The sequence below is a fragment of the Hippoglossus stenolepis genome, chromosome 11, assembly GCF_022539355.2.
Source record: "Hippoglossus stenolepis isolate QCI-W04-F060 chromosome 11, HSTE1.2, whole genome shotgun sequence".
Lineage (NCBI taxonomy): Eukaryota > Metazoa > Chordata > Actinopteri > Pleuronectiformes > Pleuronectidae > Hippoglossus > Hippoglossus stenolepis.
The window spans coordinates 1,984,094-2,006,413 of NC_061493.1; the positions used below are offsets into that span (position 1 = coordinate 1,984,094).

At 41.6% G+C, this 22,320-nt stretch overlaps 1 protein-coding gene across 1 annotated transcript in view; it reads right to left on the reverse strand.

Moving 5' to 3' along the window:
• cdh6 (cadherin 6) overlaps window positions 1–22,320 on the reverse strand; it is an 81,519-nt gene that overhangs the window by 33,018 nt on the left and 26,181 nt on the right. Inside the window, exons 2-5 of the mRNA XM_035170921.2 lie at window positions 21,163–21,506; window positions 6,550–6,844; window positions 6,287–6,406; window positions 4,211–4,384 (exon numbers count right to left, since the gene is read on the reverse strand). Coding sequence (XP_035026812.1) covers window positions 4,211–4,384; window positions 6,287–6,406; window positions 6,550–6,844; window positions 21,163–21,381 — 808 coding nt within the window. The 5' untranslated portion in view covers window positions 21,382–21,506. The remainder of the gene's footprint in view (window positions 1–4,210; window positions 4,385–6,286; window positions 6,407–6,549; window positions 6,845–21,162; window positions 21,507–22,320) is intronic.

Below are 22,320 nucleotides of genomic sequence, written 5' to 3' on the forward strand. Positions count from 1 at the left end.
TCAGCAGTAATATATTTTTTGGGCCAGACACAGTGCTGTTGTTGCTCCGGTCAATCCACTAAACACATAGTCACTTTTCAGGGATTTATTTGTTCAGCCAAAAGTCATTTCACTGACACCTGTTACTGTGAGATAAATGCATGAGTATATATACAAATACAGGTACATTAAATACAATTTTTTAGTTTTTGTCATTTTGCTGAAAAACCTATTTACTCCACTTATAACTGAGAACCTCACTGTTCCTGCAGCATTATATATGTTGTTTTGGATGAGTTATGATTCGTCTAACATGCTCACCCTATATAGAACTGAGGAATGTTAAATATGTGTAAATGACGCTGTTTCCAGTCGAATACGAATGTCGGGGCTTGTGGACACTTGGATCACACCAAGGATCAGTATAATTAAAGTAAAATAATTTTATGGTGAACTATCCCTTTAACATTATGGTAATGTTGGACAGGTTAATCTGCTTTCACTCTCAACACCAGCTGTAATTAATGGACTATTCTACATCCATAAATGTATTTATCTCTGCACAAGTGCTGACCACAGTGGATCTGTTGCCATGGGAATCATTGCCAGAATTAGTAGGCCTATTCAAATATATTTTTTTCTCTGAAGGCGAGACTGCACGTTAAACGGACACGTGTCCAGTTCTATACAAATCAGTACATAATTGCCACTTTTCACTGTTCTCTGCCAAAAGCATTCGTTTAACCATGACAACTTAAATGGGACCATTTGCCAAATCCAATCTACTTGTCACCAGCTTTATAATGTGTGGCGTGGCTGTGGAGGGAGCGCCCTGATGACACCACCATGGTTGTCTCTGCTGATTGCAAAGAGACAGTCTGCATTAGACTTACAAGGTACACTAAAGGAAGATATTAGGTGCTTCTTAGAAATGTTGCAGTGTTTTTAAGGGCTGTACTAGGGATTCAAGTTCATGTTACTGGGCCCTTTCTTTTTGATATATGCTAGAGAACCCATTGAAGGGCACAGTATTCAGACGTGGAGGTTGCAATGCTGCCTCAATGGGTCTTGTATTGTCGAACTTTGATTTGTATGGTAAATGGTCCGTATTTATATAGAGAATGAGCTTTTAAGTACGGCTTTGCCATTCACACAATCACACACATAATCATACAGCATATCTATTTGCAGCACTTTTCTTATTCATACTCCCACCACACACTAGTGGCATAGCCGTCAAGGGTAATTTGGACTTTGGTATCTTGTACGCAAAATGGGGGAGACTGGGATCGAACCTGTAGTTAGTAGAAGACCCGCTTTACCTCCTGCGCCCCAGCCCACCTACACTAAATGATGTCTTTCGATGCATGTTTATTGTTTCTTACATCAGTGGAGGATATGAAGGGACTTTCAACCTCTAAAAGAAGTTACAGAATGCTCATGTTTTGCAATAACTAATATTTAAACAATTTTTGCTTCCTCCAACCTGTCAAATGTGAGGTGTTGCTGCTTTTCTCTGCTTTCTATGACTGAACACTGAATATCTTTAACTTCTGAACTGATTGTTAGACAGAACAGGTAATCTGGATATAGTCATTTAGAATACAATGATTGACTGATTGTTCTGAAAACAAAATCTGCAGAATATACTATAACATAGCAAAAATACCTGTGTGAGCAGCCACCAGTGTGGCTGTGGAAATTATATATATATAAATATGTAAATTATATTAATAATATGCAGTGCCTGTCTCAAACTAACACAGCACAGGTCTTTGGAGAGTTTGGTACAAAGCCCACACGTTTACAGTGAGACTGTTTCTGTGATTAAGGATGAATTAGGTTAAATTAATTATGAAGGCTTTCAGGAAGAATTAGTGTTACTTGGATGAATTCCCCTGGAAAGACACACATATCCAGAGAAATCAGTTTACAGAGAAAAGCTGTCTGATTTCTCCAGCAGAAATGGGTGAGTAGATCAGCATGTTGGGAGTGAATGGTGCTCCTGCTGTGATGGACAGGACTTAAAGTGTTGGTTATGAGCACCATTAGGTCGACTGGTATGTCTGTAGAGCAGCAATTTCAGACCTCTGGCGTGTGAGCTGAGCACAATGATTTACCGATCCATAACAACGCTGAGCAGAGAAAAAGTCAGCAGTGAGCAGAAACTTTCAGTTCATGCTGAATGCAGCATTGACAGTGTGTTTTTATTTTGAGTGATGTGGGTTGGGATCCATGATTCGAAGCAGCTTAACCCTGAACTAGTAAGGAAAACCTCTGTAACTAACTGATCCTTACTCCTTGACCTTCTACTCCTTGACCTTCTCACTGCTGGGTCACCTCTGGATCTCCTTGACCAACTGGATGTCCTGACCCCAATCATCTTCATCTCAACAGATCACCTACCTCTTCCACCATTGTTTTGTTTTTTATCTTGATCTCGGAACATACTTGGACCTTTGGATCTTGGACTCTCCCTCTGACCTTTAATCCGTGGACCAGTGGTGCGTGCTCAAAATCAAAACCATCGCAGCTTGGATGCCAAACTTCAACTGGGTGCCACTGTTGCTCTGTGTCCCAATTCAGGAGCCACATGCTTCAGAGGCTGCACTTGAAGATTGATTTCATCACAGTGGCGTGACTAGGCTGTCCCATTTCAAAGGCTCCTTCAAATGCATCCAATCCCGGGCAACAAGGGATCCAACAGGTGGAACCCCTTTCAGGACAACCTATCCCAGGAGTCATTACGCGCCAAAGATGAAGCTGAAGAGATAGCTAAGCAGGAGTCCTAGCTGCAGTCAGTGCAGCGGCTCAAAGTAGCTGATGATGCAACGGTAAGAGCGGGACAAGCTGGTGACGCAAATAGGAAAGAGACCACAGAAATAGAACCTAAACCAAACTGTCTCATGTCAGATCTGTCAACGAAGGTGTTCATAGACCTCAGCCCTCGGAGCGGGACACAGCCTGTGTTAGTCTCATCTCATTTTTCTGACGACACCTTGCAGTTTGGGGGCTCCTGCTGGCCGGAGGACGTGGTGTGAAGAGGTTTGAGTGACAGTTATCAGCCTGTGTGTTGCCTTTGAATCACTATTGCCTGGTCTATCTGACATAGCCCTGACAGTGCTTACAGACGCAGAGGGGTTGTATTTTTAATTGGAGGCAGCCGCTCCTGCCTACCCCTGATACTCTGAACCACACATCACATGTTGCTGCTATCTACAGCACCTAATACGGTCTCATTGTCTAGTTAAAAAAATCATTATTTATTGGCAAACAGCAGCTGCATTCTCTCTCCTGGCTTCTGCTGTGGCTGACACACAACTGCTCCCAGAATCCTAACCCTTACCCCTGCAGGTCTACAAAGCCAATGCGCTTTGTCTGCTTACAATGCATAACTTAACTCAGTTCTCAGTAATTACTTCAGAGATGGTGGGCTTTTGGGGGGGGCGGTAAAGGCCAACTTTCCTTGCTCAACTTCAGCATCCCTGCTGAAATGTGCAGCAGACTGTTGCTGTGTTTGTTTTGGGGAGCTTGGAAGCGAAGCAGCTCGTTCCATTGCCACGTGATTTTAAACACTCTGCAGCTGTCAGAATCTGCAAAGTTCTGAATCAATAATATCAGAGAAACTCCCTCATGCACCATTATCTTAACACCGTTTGCTCCACTTAGTAGTGAGAACTGTGTGTGATTAAAAGCATCTGTCACTCCACACACACTGGCCAAGATTTCCATTAGTGTCTGCACATTGTGCTGCTCTTGTAAAATCCATAACATTTTCTCAGGAAATGGTAGGATATCGAATATTCTTAGAAACAGCCTGTTTATGGTTATTTTTTTGTGACTTTGCCTCTAGTGCTCATTTTTAATATAATGTCGCTTGTGCTGCCATTTGAATGCGACACACCTTATTGATTCCTGGGGGGAAACTTGATTTGTGGATATAAACTCTGTAACATTTCTGCCATCCTGTGACTGGTGTTCCCACAGCTTGTTCTCTTCACAGCCGGTGTTAAGTGTCGATCAATTGAAAGTTAACAGCAGAGGAAGGTTTACTGAGACGTTGTTTGATTCCTGTGGGAAAGTTGTTCATATCTAACAAGGTATGAAAAAAACAGCAGTTATCATGCCCCCCTTTTCTGCATCTGAACTCCATAATTAATGTGTGTGCATGTGTGACTCAGTGTTTCATCATCTGGAGGCACTCTGTCCTCCTTCAGTGCTGTTAACTTACTCTGAGTGAAGCGGGGCGGGTTGTCGTTGACATCAGTGAGTGTGATGTTAACCACTGTGGTCCCCGTGAGCCCTCCTCTCTGCCCGGCCATGTCTTTGGCTTCGATCACCACCTGGTAGTGCTCCCTCTGCTCGCGGTCCATGTCACCGGGACCCAAGGCTGTCCGGATCACACCTGGGCAAAACACATCACACAAGCTTTAGCTTTGCTCTTCACATCGTTTTCATGTTCACCATCCTACGCCACACTAAACTTTATATATTCATCAAACATCATAAAAAGGTATTTGTTAAGGTGAGATCAACTTGAAAAGCTAAAGTTTGCTCTTTACTGTGTGGTTAAGAGAAGAAAATCTGCAGATAAAATCAGACAACTACACAATGGTATTTCAAATCCACTGCTGAGGATGCCAATTGAAATAAAAACGTATAAATGTGTGTACTTAAAGGGATAGTTCATCTAAAAATGAGACTCCAAAAGTGTTTTGTGGACTCGAACACTTCACCCAGATGGGTGAGTAGATAATGAGTGAATTTTCATTTCTGGGTGAACTATCCCTTTAAAAATCGGTAAGCTTCTCATGAAATATATAAACTGTTAATGGTGCACCATTCGCTTTTACAAACAAAGGAGATTGAAAGGAAATACCATAAGATAGATGATGCATGCATGCAGTACAGTGCAATTTAATTGAATACTTAAGTTAACATTGCTGCTTAATGTTGCAAATATTTAAATCACAAAATACAGGCTGGCTTTTATTGTGGAGAAGCCACAGGAAAAGGATTGTATTTGTTATTGCAGTAAATTTTCATGTTCATCATCTGCTTCGATACTTTTGTTCTCTCTCTACTTTCTTCTTTCTGCATCAGAGACCATGGTCCATCATTGCTGTGTAATCCATAGCCAGCAGTAAGCTGACCATGGCCCTGACTCCTTTATTTGCTTGAAACAGATGAGCAGACAGAGGGAGATTACTGTGCTGATTGTCTAAATGGATGGCTGACTTTTTTATTTACAGAGAAAGTATATAAGATCAGTGAAGGGCTGAGCTGAGCAGACATTAGAACAAATCCCTTTTCTCTTTTCTTCCTTTTTTCAGTGTAGTGTTAGCATAAATGTGCAGGGGGAAGGTGCCCTGTGTATTTACTTTTTTTCCTTACTAGCTTTTCTAACAGATTTTCATGCAGATGAAAAACAGATGTACTGTCTCACACTGAGATACGGAGCTGCAACAAAGAAGAGCCTCCTATTCCAGCTACTTCTTTCACACTCACACACTTACCCAAATGAAATTCTGCTCTGAGTACAGACAGTGGTGGAAAAGGATCTGATTAATTGAATCCAATAAAATAAATATGGAGGAGTGAGACTCAAAAGTGCCACTTATGAGGGAGAGATTTAAAGTCAGCAATCCAACGGAAAATGAGATGCAGTATTTGAGTGCGGGCAGTTCACCTATTATTAGTGTTTTTAGCTTACAGACCCTGTGACCCTGCTTTTAGAATTTTCTATTTTGCTGCGGTTTTTTTTCTGCTTTGTCAAGCTAGCAGAGCGGTGCTAAACACTGTTGAAGGAAGACTCCCTTTCTGGGAAATGTTAATATCTCAACCAGTGTCAGACGGAATAGCTGATCTTCAGCTTCATGTCTGTGTCTCGGTTGCTGATTCTTCACATTAAAATGTTTCACTGGCTAAACAACTTCAAGCTTTAAATTTGAGTTCGATTCTTTCTTTTTTCTTTCAGTATAAAAAATTTGACAGTACCAGTGCAGAAACTTGTATTGTTTTGGAGCCAATGATGTAGAACCTCAAACCTTTAACTAAATATGGACAATATTTATTTATTGGTTGATTCAATCCAATGATTCGGGGCATGAATGAAACAAAAGCAGATACATTAAGGGGGCAAAGAGCTGAAGGAAACTTGCAACAACCTATAACCACAGTATTAGAGGTGGGGCTCAGTATTTATTTTATTTTACATGTATTTGTTCTTAGGTAAATATGCTTTTTAAAATGACAAACACTGTAAGAACATTTTTCTGGTTCACGACAAGGATTCCATCATTATTACCTGTGTTTGGGTCCACAGAGAAGTATGGGTGTCCCTGGCTGATGCTGTAGACCAGTTTGGCACTGTTCCCATACATACTGTCATCAGCATCTGTAGCTGTCACCTGCATGACAGATGTACCTGAGAGATACACATCCACATGGTTATTATAGACAAATAGTACACAATCCGGGTTATCCCTATTTGTCCCTAAATTTGCACATTATTTCAAAATAAGAGGAACACCAAGTAAAAAGTGTGCTCTTCCTCTTGAGAGCCCGTACCTGTGTCAGACCGCTCAGGTACGCTGCCGGTGTAAACCTCTTTGCTGAAGTGAGGCTCATTATCGTTGATGTCATGGAGTTTGACGATGAACTCTGTCTCTGGCTCCAGCTTTAGACCTGTGTGCTTGTTGACCACTGTGGCTTTGAGGATATAAAAAGCCTTTTCCTCACGATCCAGGCGGCGGGTGGCATGCAGGTCGCCATTATTCTCGTCGATGACAAAGATGGCGCCGGCCCCCTCACCAGACAGCACATATTTGACTAAGCCGTTGCCGTTGTCCTGGTCTGACTGGAGCTGCACAGAGACACACACATATTTAAGCTACATAACTGAACATAATTCAAAGTTATTGTAAGATACAAAGACTTCATTTCTGCAAACTGTGCACATCTAAATGTATCTTCCTGGACATCTATCTTCAAAAGCATCTACTAATGACTGGAAACAATATTGTGGCCATGTAGATCGAACTTGATCAATGTAGCATGACATTGTTATTTATTGGCTGAACAAAAAGTGTGGTTTGGTTTCATGTTTCTTTCTGTAAGTTGAAGCTGGTTACTCAGCCAACCACAGACGATAAGTCTGTTGATATTCTACATGTCCAGTGGACAAGTAAACTGTCCTGCTCACAAAAGCAAGGGTGGATTAATCTACTACTGAAAATAGTCCCCAGCAAATGCACTACGTCCTGCTGTCATGTAATGTTGTGCTAAAAAATCACAGTTGCCAGCTTTTTTAGGACATAAATGAGCTATTAAAAAAAATAAAACTGCATATTTAGGAGGCTTTTTAAAGATGAATGTCGTCAGTAGGAACAAGTGGGACTGAAGCTGAGTGCTACAGACAGGTTGGAGAAGTCCGACAGACTAACACATTGTTGCCTTCTGTGTTTGCATGGGGTTTGATGCCAGTAACATTCTGGAACACTAGCAGCTGTATCATCTTGCTAAAAGCATTATAATTTTGGAAAGCACTCTTATAAGTTGGTGCGGAGGGTACTTAATACATTTAGTTTGAAAGACTTTGAAAGGAGACATATAGTTTTTTCAGTCTTTCTTGCCTCTGTGTTATACTCACCTTTTGTGTATGTAAAAGTTCTGCAAAGTTAAAAAAGCCAGCGGATGATGGTGACAGGTTTATATCAGATCAAGCAAAGAAGAGCAAAGACAAACACATGAATAAAGACCAGGAGTCAGCTTCAGAATCAACACAAGAATCTTCTGAAGGGGGAAAACCGTGGTCGAAAACGAAGAGCAGGCAGCAGAAAGCCAGTTATCGTGTTGTGCCTGAAGGAGTAAACATCTATCGGATCTGCGGTGAGATCTGTTGCTTTTGCTCTCATACCTGCAGCAGTAACCCGGCTTGCTCTCTCTCTCTCTCTCTCTCACTCTTGTCTTTGTCTGTATCTGCCGACCTCAAGGGGATCACTGTTCACCTTTCATCCCTTCTACCCTGCTTTACTGCTTTAGGTCAGGTGTGAGGCTGAAGCCTTTGATCGCATGTGAACACCTGTGTGTGTGTGTGTGTGTGTGTGTGAGACAGAGCTATTATATCATTACATATCTCATTATTATAGGAAACAATGAATGATGTGAAATACACTATTACTCACTCATTCACATTACTCCTGTTCCACACAACCTTAGTTGCAGACATAGTTGTGTAGCATTCAGCTGCTGAAACACTGTAGCTCTATGGTACCTCTGCATGTGTGGTGTTGGTTGTATGTGGAATTAATTCACTCACAGACAAAAGGTTTAGCAGTTATTGTGTATAAAAGGATCATCATTATCCGCTAATGGAGCAAGAACCCCAGACCCACTTTACATCATTTCATTGTCTTTGTATGTTAAGGAACCTGCAGCTCATTATTTGGGACTTAAAAATAGAAATAAGCAATCTCTTCTCTGCCTCCCCAGCAACCCAGAACTCAATGACTGGGTCACTCTCTGAGCTTTCTGGCCTTCACTTCACAAACTCACTTCACTGCCCATACCAATGAACCTTGATGGGAAACAAGAGTGCTGACTCACAGCCTCTTCTTCTTCCTCCTAAGAAAAATCTAAATCTGCCAACTTGGCCTGTTGGAGTTTTGCTGGGTTGTCAATGAGAGGATTTTCCTTTCAACTTAGTATCTCTGTCCCTACAGAAGTCCTGTGCCTCTGAAGCGAAAGAAAAAAAGTCCAAGGTCTGCATAGGCTATTGAAGTTCTAACAATGCAGAAACCCTCTGAAATGTGCATGAATTCAGGTTTTCTCTGAAGAACTGTCTGTTCCCAACACATTATTATTATTATTATTATTATTAATATTTATAAAAATAATAATAATAATTGTAAAAATTATAATAATATAATTATTATATTGTGTTCTAACATACTGAAGGTCTTGCCGTCCTTCATCTTTCTGGGCATTGAATGCTCGTGCTGCCCTGCCTGTTCTTTGGCTGACACTTGATTTAATTGATTTATGCTCAAGTGCCCAACACACAGTGGGTCACAAATAACAAGAGAAACCAACAGAATGTCTGAGATGTTGAGAAACACATTTCAATACACAATCATGCAATCAAAATGTAAAATACCTTTTCAAGGCTTCATTGCAATACAGTCGCCTCAGTGTGCTCTCAACAGGACAATACAACAATACCAGCATTACACCTAATAAGAAATAAAAACAGATAATCCTACTCCATGAAACATTACAAACAGCTGCGGATGTAGTATATAATACAAAATCAAAGTAGAATGCCAGGTGTTTTAGTAGTAATTAGTGCTTTGTCCTCCGTGAAGTGCTGATGCAGAATTTGGAGCCATTTAGTAACGGGATGGTTCTGTAGTAAGTACTGGTGAGGAGAAGACATGTCTTAGTTTTGATGCCCCCAAGTCTTTTCCCTGAGGGGAGACTTATTAAGAGCGGGTTGTCAGGGTGCTCGCAGTCCTGTAGTATTTTTAGACCTCTGCGCCAGATGCGGATCTTCATGATGTCAGGGATGGGGGTGAGTTTGCAGCTGATGATTTTTGAGGCAGAGCAAACTGTTCCGTGCAGCTGCAGCCTCTGCTGTCGAGTTGCCATACCACACAGATATAGAAAAGGTGCTTTCTGGACCCCCCCGACTTTTTGAGATAGTACGAAAAAAGTGTCTTCTGTGGGCTTTTGTGATAACACAGACCGAGATGTCATCCACGATCACTGTTCCAAGAAACCCAAAGCTGCAGGCCACCTCCAGACTATTGAGTGGTGTTCATCTGTCGAAAATTGACCACAAGCTCTTCAGTTCAGAAGAAAGACCTTATAGCTGTCGAATGTTGTGTAATCACAACATTCGACAGCTAGCTAACAAAATCATATTGAGTTGGTATATGATGAATATTGAAGAGGTGACAGAATGCAACCCCATGGGGCACCAGTGCTGATGGAACAAAGAACCTGTGCATTAGTGGCAAGAGCTTCATCATGCTGCCGGATGGAATGGACACAAAGGGAAAAAGCACCCTGTACTTAGTAGTTGCTATAAAGACTTTTGTTATTGCAGGTGCTTGAGCTGTAATCATTAAACTTAGTGATGTTGGAGGGATCATAACAACTTATATAAAACATTCTGGAACTTTGAATTCCAACAGAGACCCGTTAAAGATACGAGTGAAGAAAGTAGCAAGTTCATCGTCTTAAAATTTCCTAGAGACAGGATACAAGATCAGGGCCTGCTGCTTTCCTGCTTTTCTGGCTTCACAGCCGGTTCCTCGCCTCATGCTCCTCTATGACAAAGACGGGAGTTGGGGGAGTGGCTACTATTGCTGTCTCATTAGGCTTTGATTGTTATCAAAGCGACAAGAGAATTCATTTCGACTGTCAGGCAGCTTTGGGTCATCACCAACTACTGCCACATTGGTTTTATAGTTAGTGATTTGTTCAAGGCCTTGCCATACCCCCTTGCTGTCATAAGTTTGATTTCTAACCTTCTAAAAATAATTCGACAGCTCTCTCAAAATCTGATTCGTCTGCCTCGTACAGCTCCCTTTCTTTATCCTTACAGGCATTGTGCTTATTTTTTCCATTACTGTTTTATCTCTCTACTGAACCATGACTTGCTGTATATAATCACATTTTCAGAGAAGTCAATGTAGGACGTTACCACATCAGTATATTCATCAAGTCTGAAAATAGACAAATCAGTATTGTCCACACAGTAGGACCACTGCTTTACTACTTGAACCATTGGTGAAACAGATAGCCACTGCTGGTTGTAAACAGGGATGAGAAGGATCAGGTTCGGGCCAGGGCTAAAGCACGAAAGGCATTAGACTGTGGCTCAGGGGGTAGAGCCGGTAGTCCTCTTACCAGACGGTCAGCTGTTCGATCCTAGTCTTCCCCCATTCTCATAGAAAAGGTGCTGCCCTTCTATTTTATTTGTATAGTGCAAAATCATAATATACATTATCTCAAGGCACTTTACATAGAAGGTCAAGACCTTAAAAATGATATTATATATACGAATATACGATGCAGTGTATAAACGTGTGAATGGCAAAAAACTGTCTTTGAGAGGTCACTAGAAAAGCGCGATATAAAAACATACCGTTTACCATTAGCAGTTATGCTGTAGCATTGACCCAGTACTTTATCATACCTGGGGAGCACATGGCCATGTCCTCGATTCTGAGAAGCTACCCGCATGTCAAGTTTTTTAAGATGTGTATATATATATATATATATATATACACATGAACTTGTTCTGGTGTTGTGCTCTTTTAACAGCTCTTTTGTGTGAACATCTGTTCAGAAATCTGGCAGTTCAATAAAGCATTTTGGCCTTTGCCTTGATTATGAATTATTGTCGCAGTTCCACTGTTGTTCAGCTGAAGTTACAGAGTCTCACTTTCATTTGTCACCTGTCTATATAAGCATCATTAAAACCTGATCTGAATGCAGTGTCGCAGTGTGAAGAAATGAGAAAAATACTGGGTTCTGCACTGAACTGAATTAAAATGGTTTCGCTAGTGGAGAATAATGGATTTAATAAAACTTAAGTCTGGGGTTAGGGTGGACATGCTGTTTTGGTGGATGATGTGTGACTCTGGGAACAGCTAGAACGCTCTAAAAAGACATTTGCAAGACTCTGGTGCGACTGAGGGGATAATTAGACTCCTCTACACTTGCACTACTTTTCAAAGACAGCAAAAAAGCTATTTTTTCCCTCAGGTTCTTCCTGCCTCACTGCTGATAACTCCCTCTCCATCCCCACCCCCCACAAAACCACACGCACACACACACACACACACACACACACGCACGCACGCATAAGACAACGCTGCAAATCAACAGTGTGGAGGGATGGGTCACACTTCATCTGCCTGGTTCTGGTGCATGAACAGGAAAAAAAGTGTCACTGAGTTAAACACATAGATAATGTACTGTGTCTTCACAAGCCAGTGATTTGCAATGAAAACATTTAGAGCAGCTACACTTCACATGGGGCCAAAGCCCGAGAGACAGCGACAGAAAAATGATCATGAAAATAGAGACAAGCAGCAACCACTAATAGAGTTTTACATGTAGACTGAATAGGACAATGGCAGAAAAGTGGGCCGAAATTCAAAAAAAAAAAAAATCGAAACAAAAAGCTGGCTCGGACGGATTAATTAAATGGCAACTCTGTCTGATTTTTTAATCAGAGCCACTGGACCTTTACCTCGAGATGAGCACCAACAGTTCTTTGGTGTAGGACGTCCCCACTGAAAGTCAGACATTCAAATTCGATTGGATTTTCTAGCTGCTCATGTCCTTTTTTCTCTCCACCTCTGACAGGGATTGTTTTGGAAAATTGAGTTGTTATTTCCTATTCTGAATTTGTGAGCTGAGGGAATTGTTGATGATTGCTGAGCAGATGCAGCGAGTGTCGTATAAAAACTGTATGCCATTTTAACACCACCAACTTTTTACAGCAATCAGGACAATGGTAATAATGTGGCTGATCTCGATGTTCTTATGCCTATTTCTTCTTGCTGTTTCTCTAGTGGGAGATACCCAACTGTCCAACCCTCAGGTGGAATCCCAGGGCAGGTGAGACGTATGTCATATGCATGACATGACGTTCAAAGAATCCTGAATACATGATTCTAATGATACTGTCTGACGTGTGCAGAGGTGCAGGTGTGTCTCTGTCTCCTGCAAACCCAGCAAATCTCATGTCATCTCAGATCAGTGTCATTTGTTTACCAACTGCTCACTGCTGAGTGGCCTCAGCAGCTGGGGACGAACTCAGTGCCGTCTCTGGCTGTGGGGACTCTGCTGGGTTGAGCCTCTCCATCTTATAACCAGTAATGGAAGAGCAGTGTGGCAGTAATAGTGTTGTTGGGACTTTTCTGCCTTTACTTGACAGTAGTCGAGGGACAGTCGATAGAAAATGGGGCCACCACGACCCGTATCCCAGTTTCTACTGAAGACCTCCAAGCTGATTTCTCTGGTCTCTCAAAACCGGGACATGTTTATCCAGGTGTTTGAAACAAAGATTTTTAAAGGGGACATAGCATGCCCATTTTACCACAAGTTGATATGGTTCCTTGGGGTCTTAATGAAATGTCTGTAACATACTTTGGTCAAAATACCACAAGGATCATATAAAACAGCACCCTTTTTACCCTGTATAAAACAGCCCTCCACCGAGTGACCTGTTTTGAGTGCCTGTTCCTTTAAATGCTAATGAGCCAGCTCCCCCCTCCCCCCTCTCCCATGATTTTAAACAATATAAATTACATATTTTATATGATATAAATTATCAAATATGCATCCCATACTTTGTCCCCTTGTTGTCCTGGAGTTTTAATTTTCCCAATCACATAATTAAATGTCCCCTCTGCCCATCCACTACAAGCACACAAGCAGACAGACAGAGAGAGAAAGAGAGGGGTGGGGGCTATGAAGACCATCATTTACCCCGGCCCGACATTCAACGGGTACAACAACAAGCGGAGAAAGCAGAATCGCTGGCTGACCTTATATATACAGTCTATGGGGCTGACCAGCGGAGAAATGCTCGTCCTGTGTGGTGGCAGCCAGCGCTGGCGGCCAGAGAACGCTGCGCTGCCTCGCAGCGGCGCTCCGCGTCCGTGTACCCCGCGTAACTACTGTAACCGGCGGAACTACTGTAACCCGGCGGAACTACTGTAACCCGGCATACAGTAGAGCTGAACACTCCGGAAGTTCCACACAGCTGGCAGTGTGGAAGACCGCTACACAGCGCAGCGCCGTTCTGCGCGCAGCCGCCTGGCTGTTCACACGGGACGAGCATTTCTCCGCTGGTCAGCCTGTAGAATATAAGGTCAGCCCGCGATTCTGCTTTCTCCGCTTGTTGTTGTACCCGTTGAATGTCGGGTTCGGGGTTACAGTAGCGCTGAACACTGCGGAAGTCCTCCACACTGCTGTGCGCTGTGTTACCGCTGACACAAATTCCAGCTCACGCACGGGAGAGCGAGCGGTCGCTCCCGAGCAGCTGCTGCAGCCTCCCAGTCCCAACGATCCAGACAAATGCCACATGTGAGTGAATCGCGACTGACCAGCGGAGAAATGCTCGTCCCGTGAACAGCCCGGCTGCGTGCTTGGGAACGGCTGCGCTGCCTCGCAGCCTCCGGTGTAAACCCAGAAGTAACGAGTGTGGGGGACGGTGGGCCAAGACCATGTAGGAGACTTCCAGTTCCTTGTTACGACACAATACCCAGGAAGCGCAATCGAGTCGCTCAAGCATGACGTTTCTGACTTAGAGGAACTATAACAAAACGCGCGAGTGTTTTTCCCCAGAGTTTTTGGGTTGGTAGACATGCCAGATACCCACATTAACCTGTAGAAGCACTAACAAAGTGGAATTTGCATGCTATGTCCCCTTTAATTTTAGGGTTCACTGTCACAATACCAGAGTTGCACTCAACGATTATCACGGCCAACAGAATTCACAATAATCATATTGTCACAATACCAGAAGGATTTTTTTGAATAATAATAACAGTTATGGGGTCAATTTCCTTTTCTAACTTGTCTGTTTTATCACATTTTTTGGCATATTATTACGCAAAAAAAATATTACAAAATATTAATAACTACTAGGGTTGTGTAGTTAGATGATGATCTTGGTGAATGAAGTTGGTCAGTTATCTAGATAAGTAAAATTTGTGTATAGTTTTATGTCTCTCCATCTCCTATAACCAACACTTGCATACACACACACACACACACACACACACACACACACACACACACACACACACACACACACACACACACACACCACTCCGACTGCGCTGTTTGTGAGTAGTGGCCCCCGCTGAGAGAGAGACAGAGTGGAGATCATAGACAAACAGATCAGTTTCTTTTGTTTGCTTGATTTTTGTTTTTTTCTGGTTATAGATAAAACTTTCAGCCCTACGAATGGACATTCAATGTAAGAAAGAAAGTCTCTCTCTCTCTCTCTCTATCTCTATATCGAAGACAGAGAGAAAGAGATAGAGAAATGGGGGGATAGAGATAGATGATGAGTGTAAAGTTAGGGCATCGCAATGGAAAGAAACTACTTTACAGGTGGTGGATTATTTACACGATACTATCATATGTCTATTATTAACATGATATCAACACTTCATTCTTTACAGAATTAAATCATATGGAATTAGAAGATCATGGCACCATCAGGGTACTGAGTTCAGTTGTCATAGAGATGACTTCACAGCCTCTCTTAAGGTTCACACTGTGCTCTTCCTCTGTGGATTATCCCGAGGAGCAGGGAGAGTTTTTGGAAAAAGATGTTGCCTGTGATTTTGTCAAATGTCATTTTTTTTAAGCTGTGAGCACAGTTTCAAAATGTCCTGAGGAGCCACCAGAGAATCAACACTGTCAGCATCCCAAGACACTGTACCACTATACTATATACGGTACCATCCACCCATATTACCACTATACGTAATAATGGTCCCTTTAGCACCATGCAAACAACAATAAACATCTATATCTTTAGAGCCGGGCTACAGAAAAAACTGTCAATTTTATGTATATTGTCCACTCCACAGCTTGGCCTTGATTGAAGGTGACACTGCTCTCGTATCATCTGGACAACATGTCACATAACCACTCAACTTTCTATCAAAGTGCACAGTTCACACAGCACATCAGTCCAAGCCTATCGCATTCACCATGTAGCGCCTGAATCCTCCAACAACCTCCGTATTTACTGAATAACAGTGATGTGAGGAACATGGTTCCAGCAGTGAGCTCCTGTCATGTGTTCACTTGTCTTCCTTTTATCGACCTGCAGTGCTCCACCTTTTCTCTCTGCACTTCTGTTTCCTTTCTCTTCCTGCTGCCCCTCCCCTCCTCCTCTCCGTGCAGCTGACTTTTTCTTGTCTTGTTCCTTTGCTGTTCTTTTGTTCTACCTGTCCTCATCGTCTTCACGTTTCCTTTAACTACACCGTTTTAGTGAATATTTTCCACATTACAAAACCCACATTTCCTCTGTTTCTTCCTTTCTTTCCTCATTCCCTTTGCTTCCCTTTCCTTTCCACTCTTCCCCCCTCACTCTCTGACTGTCTTTCCCTTCCTGCCTCCCTCTCGCCATTTGATCCTTGCTGCCTGTTCTCTCCAGCAGTGTTCAGTCTGATTTGATCTGTCAGTCTGCAGGGCTGCAACACCTCCATGCTTTTACCTAACACGAGCTGACGAAGCCTGCGGACATTTCACCACAGCACATTTTCGGAGCAGAACATGCTTTCCGGAGTCCTTATGTGTCCCAGATCCCTGTCTCTGCTCCCAAACCTGCACCATACTGCTGTCTCTTGTGATTTCTCACAATCATATTCATGGTGACAATGGCCCCTCATTTATTTGGTAGACTGCTCATTGCTGTTTCTGACTTTACTGTGCAGCAGTGGGTGGTAGAAGATACACTTACTGCGTACGGCTGTTGTGTAATCTTTGTGTAAATAATGTTTCCACAGTGGGTAATATTCTTCTAAAAGGGTAATGATCACGAACAACAATAATAATAACAACAATATCCATAAACAGATGTAAATCATGCATCATCAAATCCATATCCAAACACCTCAGGGACAACGTTTTTCTGAGGGTTGTAGTACTTACACATAAATTCACACAAATGCGAATACGACCGTTATACTCTTCAGTTAAACACTTGTGATTTGATCCTAAAACAAATGACACTGTGCGAACAATCTGGGAAAATGTAGCAGTTTGTGTGTTTTCTTGAAGAGGGTCAGTGCTGTTGACTCTATTAGAGAAAGTTCCACTGGAGCTAATGTGGTTAACTTAGCGTGAGATTGGTGGCTCCATAGACATCAGTGGTGTTTGAGCTTATCTGGGGATTCATTCACAAAGATTATATTTGTGTCTACTACTGATGCATCTCCAAACTTCTAAATCCTCCACAATGTTTCTGTCAGTCTGTCAATGTTTCAACTATGTGCCTATAGCTCTGCAAATTACACTTAACCAATGATCACTTATTTTTGTTTGTGTGTTTATTTTACAGGTGTGATTTTCTTATAACATCACTTGCGACATCTGTGAACCAAAGTCCAACAGGTCGAGAAAGATAAGCGGTCGGATGTTAACCCAGGTTATCTAAACAACTTTGTTTGGAGGTAAAAACTGAAAGTGAGCAGAACCTAAAGGTCAGTAACAGTCCCACTGGAGAATTGTCCATCCACAATCAAGGTAAGTACAATAGGTCAAAGTTGAAGCAGGAAGTGGGTCTGTAAACTGTGATGGATTTTAGTGTGGCTAATCCGCGAGCTTGTTTTCTGACCCCCAGTAATTAACTGGACGAGTGCAACATAATCAACAACATACAACTGCACCACATCACAACAAACTCTTCTGGGCTCCCTGTTCTGAATACTGGGGTTTGGCTACAAGGCATGCAGCTGGATTGGGCCGTGATGAAGGCAGCTCAGTCCTCGGCAGGCAGGGAGTATCTAAAGGTGATGCATGCTGTCTGGCTGTGTCCCTGAATATTAACAATTTGGATCAGGATTGCATAAATATTCGGTACTTTATGATTCTTGAATGGTATCAGGGGTAAAAACATGTTAATATTTGCCTTGCCATATTGTTGCCTCTGCAGAACAGTCTCCAGTCCCCATGCTAATCTGTCTCTGTCGTCACTAAAGCATATCTGAAGCACCAGGCAGAACCCTCGCAGTGACGGCAACACCCCAGCACGGAGGGAGAGTGTGCTGACTCCGTCTCGCTTCTTTCTGTGTTCACCTCAATCGCAGCAAACTCTTGTTTGTTTCAAAGCTTACTTTGTTTTTGTGCTGTCAGACAGCAGGATTCATACAGAGCAGCACAACACCTCCCGGCATCTGGCTTCTGATCAAACAGAACGGCACCAACAATCATCACGATGTTCTAACTTCACTAATGGGCCCAGCATCTCGTCTAGATATTAAACACTGCAGCCAGTTAGATGGAAAATCCATACGTAACCCTTCTATCTCTGCACAAGGTAAGTGAATATTATACACCTCATTACAAGTGCAATAAAGCATCATCAAACAGCATGTTTCATGCACAGCCTCACTCAGGGCCTTACTTATGGATGAAACACTTCTTTGGCCAGAGGATCTTGAGAAAGTCTGGTTTTATAAATATGTTTTTCTCTCCATATGGTTTCAGGATGAGGTGCTGCATGTGTATTGTATTCACTTAATCATGGCGGCGTTTCTCACAATTCAATCTGTGGCGAAAAACAGTAACACACATAGGTCACTCTAGTTAACTAATGGTAAACACTGCTCTATGTTGATAGATACCAGGCTCTCTTCATAATAGTCATTCATTAACATCATGACACTGCCACAGAAACTTGACATTAAACAAAGCGGGACACCCACATCTAGAATCTGAGAAACTCGTCTGGAAGCAGCAGCTCCAATCAATTATGGGATCTGCAAAGTATTTTTCTCAATTGAATTTTAGTTTAATCTTTATTTTTCTTCAAACTTAGTTGTGTAATTAAAAAAATAAAATGAAAACTACAACAAAGTCTCACAGTGAAATGTTGAGGCAGTGAGACCTCGTGCCCTGTATGAATGTTTCTCCTCTCATTTGTTGTAGCCCTTTTGGTCATTGGGAAGAACACGTGCCCAGCCCACAGATGCTGGAGCTGCATGAACTGATTCACTTTTAGCCCTTTTCCACTTCACTAACTTAATAAACCATGAACATAAGGTGCGTCACATAAACTCAGGAGGAAAAGTGTAACAATATCATCTGTATATCCTCTTCCTCTTTTGCATTTTAAACTATTTTAATGTCCAATGTGGTGGTTTGTAAAATGGAGAGGAGACTTTTTAAGTTTTTCTTTTTCCATACATTTTTTTTATAGCATCAATGTAAGCTATGTATGTTACGATTTTGGTAAAATGAAAATTGAATTGATTTATCTCAAGGCATTTGTTGTTTTGTTTATTGAAAACTCAGGTTATGGGTTGGTGAACTCTTTATTTGTATATTTGTGTTAACATTAAACTATCACAAACTGACACTAGGATAAAAATATGTTCGGGCCATTTCTTAGACTCTCAGACTTTTGGACGTTAACAGGATGGCACACAGACATTTCTCTGCATCTGATGAGAAAACACCTTCCTGATATATTCACTCCGCCCTGCACATCCTGTCTTTTTGCCTATCCTGCCATTTTCTTCCTGTCAGCCTTCCGCACCTCTCTGCACTCAGTGTGTACTGCAAAGTGCAGTCGCTGAGCAAACATCAACACAAGTCTTTACAGTTTGGGTGAGCAGAAATATCACAGTGTACGAATCTTGGAGCGCTGTGAAAGCCTCTCGCAGTGACAGTCGAGAGGAAAAAGAGCTACAGCAGCCGTGTTCTCACTGCTCTGCACAGCAACTACACAAGTCTGTGCCGAGAACATTTGTGTATCAGCAGGTCTCTCTGTTTACCACACAGGGTTCAGGTCCGGGTGTTTTGGAATCAAGTTTAATTTCAGCATTTGCAGAGAGCGAGCAGCCGTAGTCGGAGATGAATGTAAACAGTGTGATGAATTGGTGCATTCCATGTAACTTGACGTATTTATGTAGTATTACACAAATGTCTTTCGTTTACCTGAAGTCATGTTCTTATTCATAAATAAAGTATTCATAAATCTCAGTTTTTTTTGTATTACATTTTTCTTTCAATGATGTTCACCTAGTACTTGCTATAAATGTATCTTCTCTCTATTCGGTGTTTTGCAGCTACCAAACAGTGTGTACATCAGGCTGACAGCAGCACTGAGACTCGACTCAAAAGTAAAGCTGCAGGCCATGAAACCAAAACAACAGAGTACCTTCTGAAAAAGCCGACCTCTGGACTCGTCACTTCAAGCAGCGCTTTATATCAAGTGTTTGTATAAAAATGTGAATTACAGCTGTGTCAAACCAAGGAAATGTTATTTTTGCTGGGGGAAAAAGCGAGTTTGCCACAAGTGCTAGAAGGTAATGCTAAAACATGGTGTGCCAGTAGTACAAGAATTGAAGAATTACAAAGCAGACTGACTCTGTATTATCAATCAGAAATAACTAAAGTTTGCTAATCATAGCTAATACGCAATGTGTCATTATAGACCAGGTGATGCTGGGTAAGCAAAAGCTATGAGAGTAATGAAGCAAGTAAGGATATATTATAAGTTGTATTGCTTACAGACTGTGTTTTTTCTTCATTCAAATGTAACTTAAAATGTTTGTTAAAAAAAATATGAAGGCTGTAATGATTCAAAAACGATGGCTGAAACCATAAAACAAACAATCTGCCACATGACTATTTTGGTCCAATCATGATCGAGTGATGATCCTGCAGTAAAAGTTTAACTGGCTTAATTTGTTACAGATTCAAAATAACTCAAAAATCAAGGTATGACAAGTCATTGTACCAAATCTAAATCTAAAATCTAAACTTTTAATGGTGAAATATGACTCAAGAATACATATGAATATATTTTTTTAGTTTTAGTTTTTTATGTGTTATTGTTGTTAGCGTATGTTTTTCAGTGCATGTCTGTATCTTGTTTATTCTTCTCTAAACCATATTGCCTTCAGGATTTATAAAGTTGCATTGTATTGAAAGCCTCTACAAGTATATAATTCAAATGATCCCCGTTGACTTTTTGCAATACTTAAAGATCATAATATTTATAAACTTATGAAATGTGTACCCAGGTATCACTTTAGTATCGAATCCAATTTGTCAGAGTACTGATTTCTATGTATTTGAATGTACAGAACCCAAACCAAGCAGTTTATTTTTGAATGTAATTGTTCACATGAAAACCATTTCAAGTAGCACATGTGTGCACCAACTTATAACACTCCTGTCATGATCATCAAGCACGTTCATCACGCTTGCAAGTCATGAGCCACATGTGCAGAGTAATCACTTTGAACAAGAATACAAACGAACAAATCCAGGAATTTATTGAAACAGACCAACCATGACTAATGGATCTCTTTCCAACAAATCAAGGGAATTTCATATAACAGCACACGGGACCATGTCAACATTCATGTGTAATCACAAACACGGAGGCAGGGGCACAGCTCTTACCTTGCCAATGTACTGATAATCACTGCCAGTGTACTCCTCCTGCAGGAAAAACTGGTTCCACATCCAGCCCCGTCTCACTCTTCTAAGTGGCCTCTCTCCTCTGATTGCTGCCTGAGTTCCCTCTCCATCCACTGCGTCTGTCTTCCGTCCACTCAAAGACAACGCATCCAGCGACAGGCAAAGACAGAGCCACGTAAGGCCCGGTACGATAGTCCTCATTTTCCAGGAGGAAGTGCAGGATCTACAGGTCACAACTGCTCTATCTGCCCAGCTGGATCACCTCGAGTAGGCAGCTGCAGGAACCAGTCATAGTCCTTCAGGTTTTGACTGACTGGAGAAAGAAGCTGTAAGAGAGAGAGAGAGAAACAGACATGAGATCCACATTTCATAGAAGAGCAGTGTGAGGACAGTTTATAATGGAATCATTCAGACCTGAGCAGCCAGGAGTGCAGGTTTTCCATCTTACTGATTTGTAAATGTATGCAAATCAACTTGCTGATAAAAAACACAAGAGAAAAAAGACCCAATAAGTCCACCGACCTAAACCCTCTGATGTGACCCACAGGGGCGGGAAACAGCCCCCATACAGCAGCAGGAGATATGCCACAGATATAGTGTTCAAAATCCACTGTTGGAAAAGACAAATAAAGTAAATAGTAAATATTCATTTGGGTTGAGGTAAAGGCACAATTTGGTTTGGTTTGGGAAAGATCCTGGTTTGGGGTAACATCGTTGATAGTCAACATGATGTTTAACATCATAAACATTTGGTTACAATTCTAGAACAATCATGACTATGGTTCTGTTTCAGGCCAACGTGAGATACAGATGATTGCTTGACTTTAGTAAAGCAATCACTATGTTCTTTCAGATGCTTTCTTTAAGGTTGTTGAATGCAATGAAGTTCAATATCGCAAAATCTTAAGTATTCTTTATATAACTTGTAACTAGTGCATGTGCATGTGCATCATGAATCAATTAATTCTGTTTGAGGAGATTCAGGTTTTTTCATAGTTTTTTTTCTCATAAAAGTGCCTGTGATTTAGATTTTTTTAAAGTTGATTAAAAGGTTTTCCAGTTAAGATTTATTTATGAAAATCAAAAACATTTGAAAAAGAATTACCCTTGAAAGTATAGCAGGGACTAGCAGAAATTTCA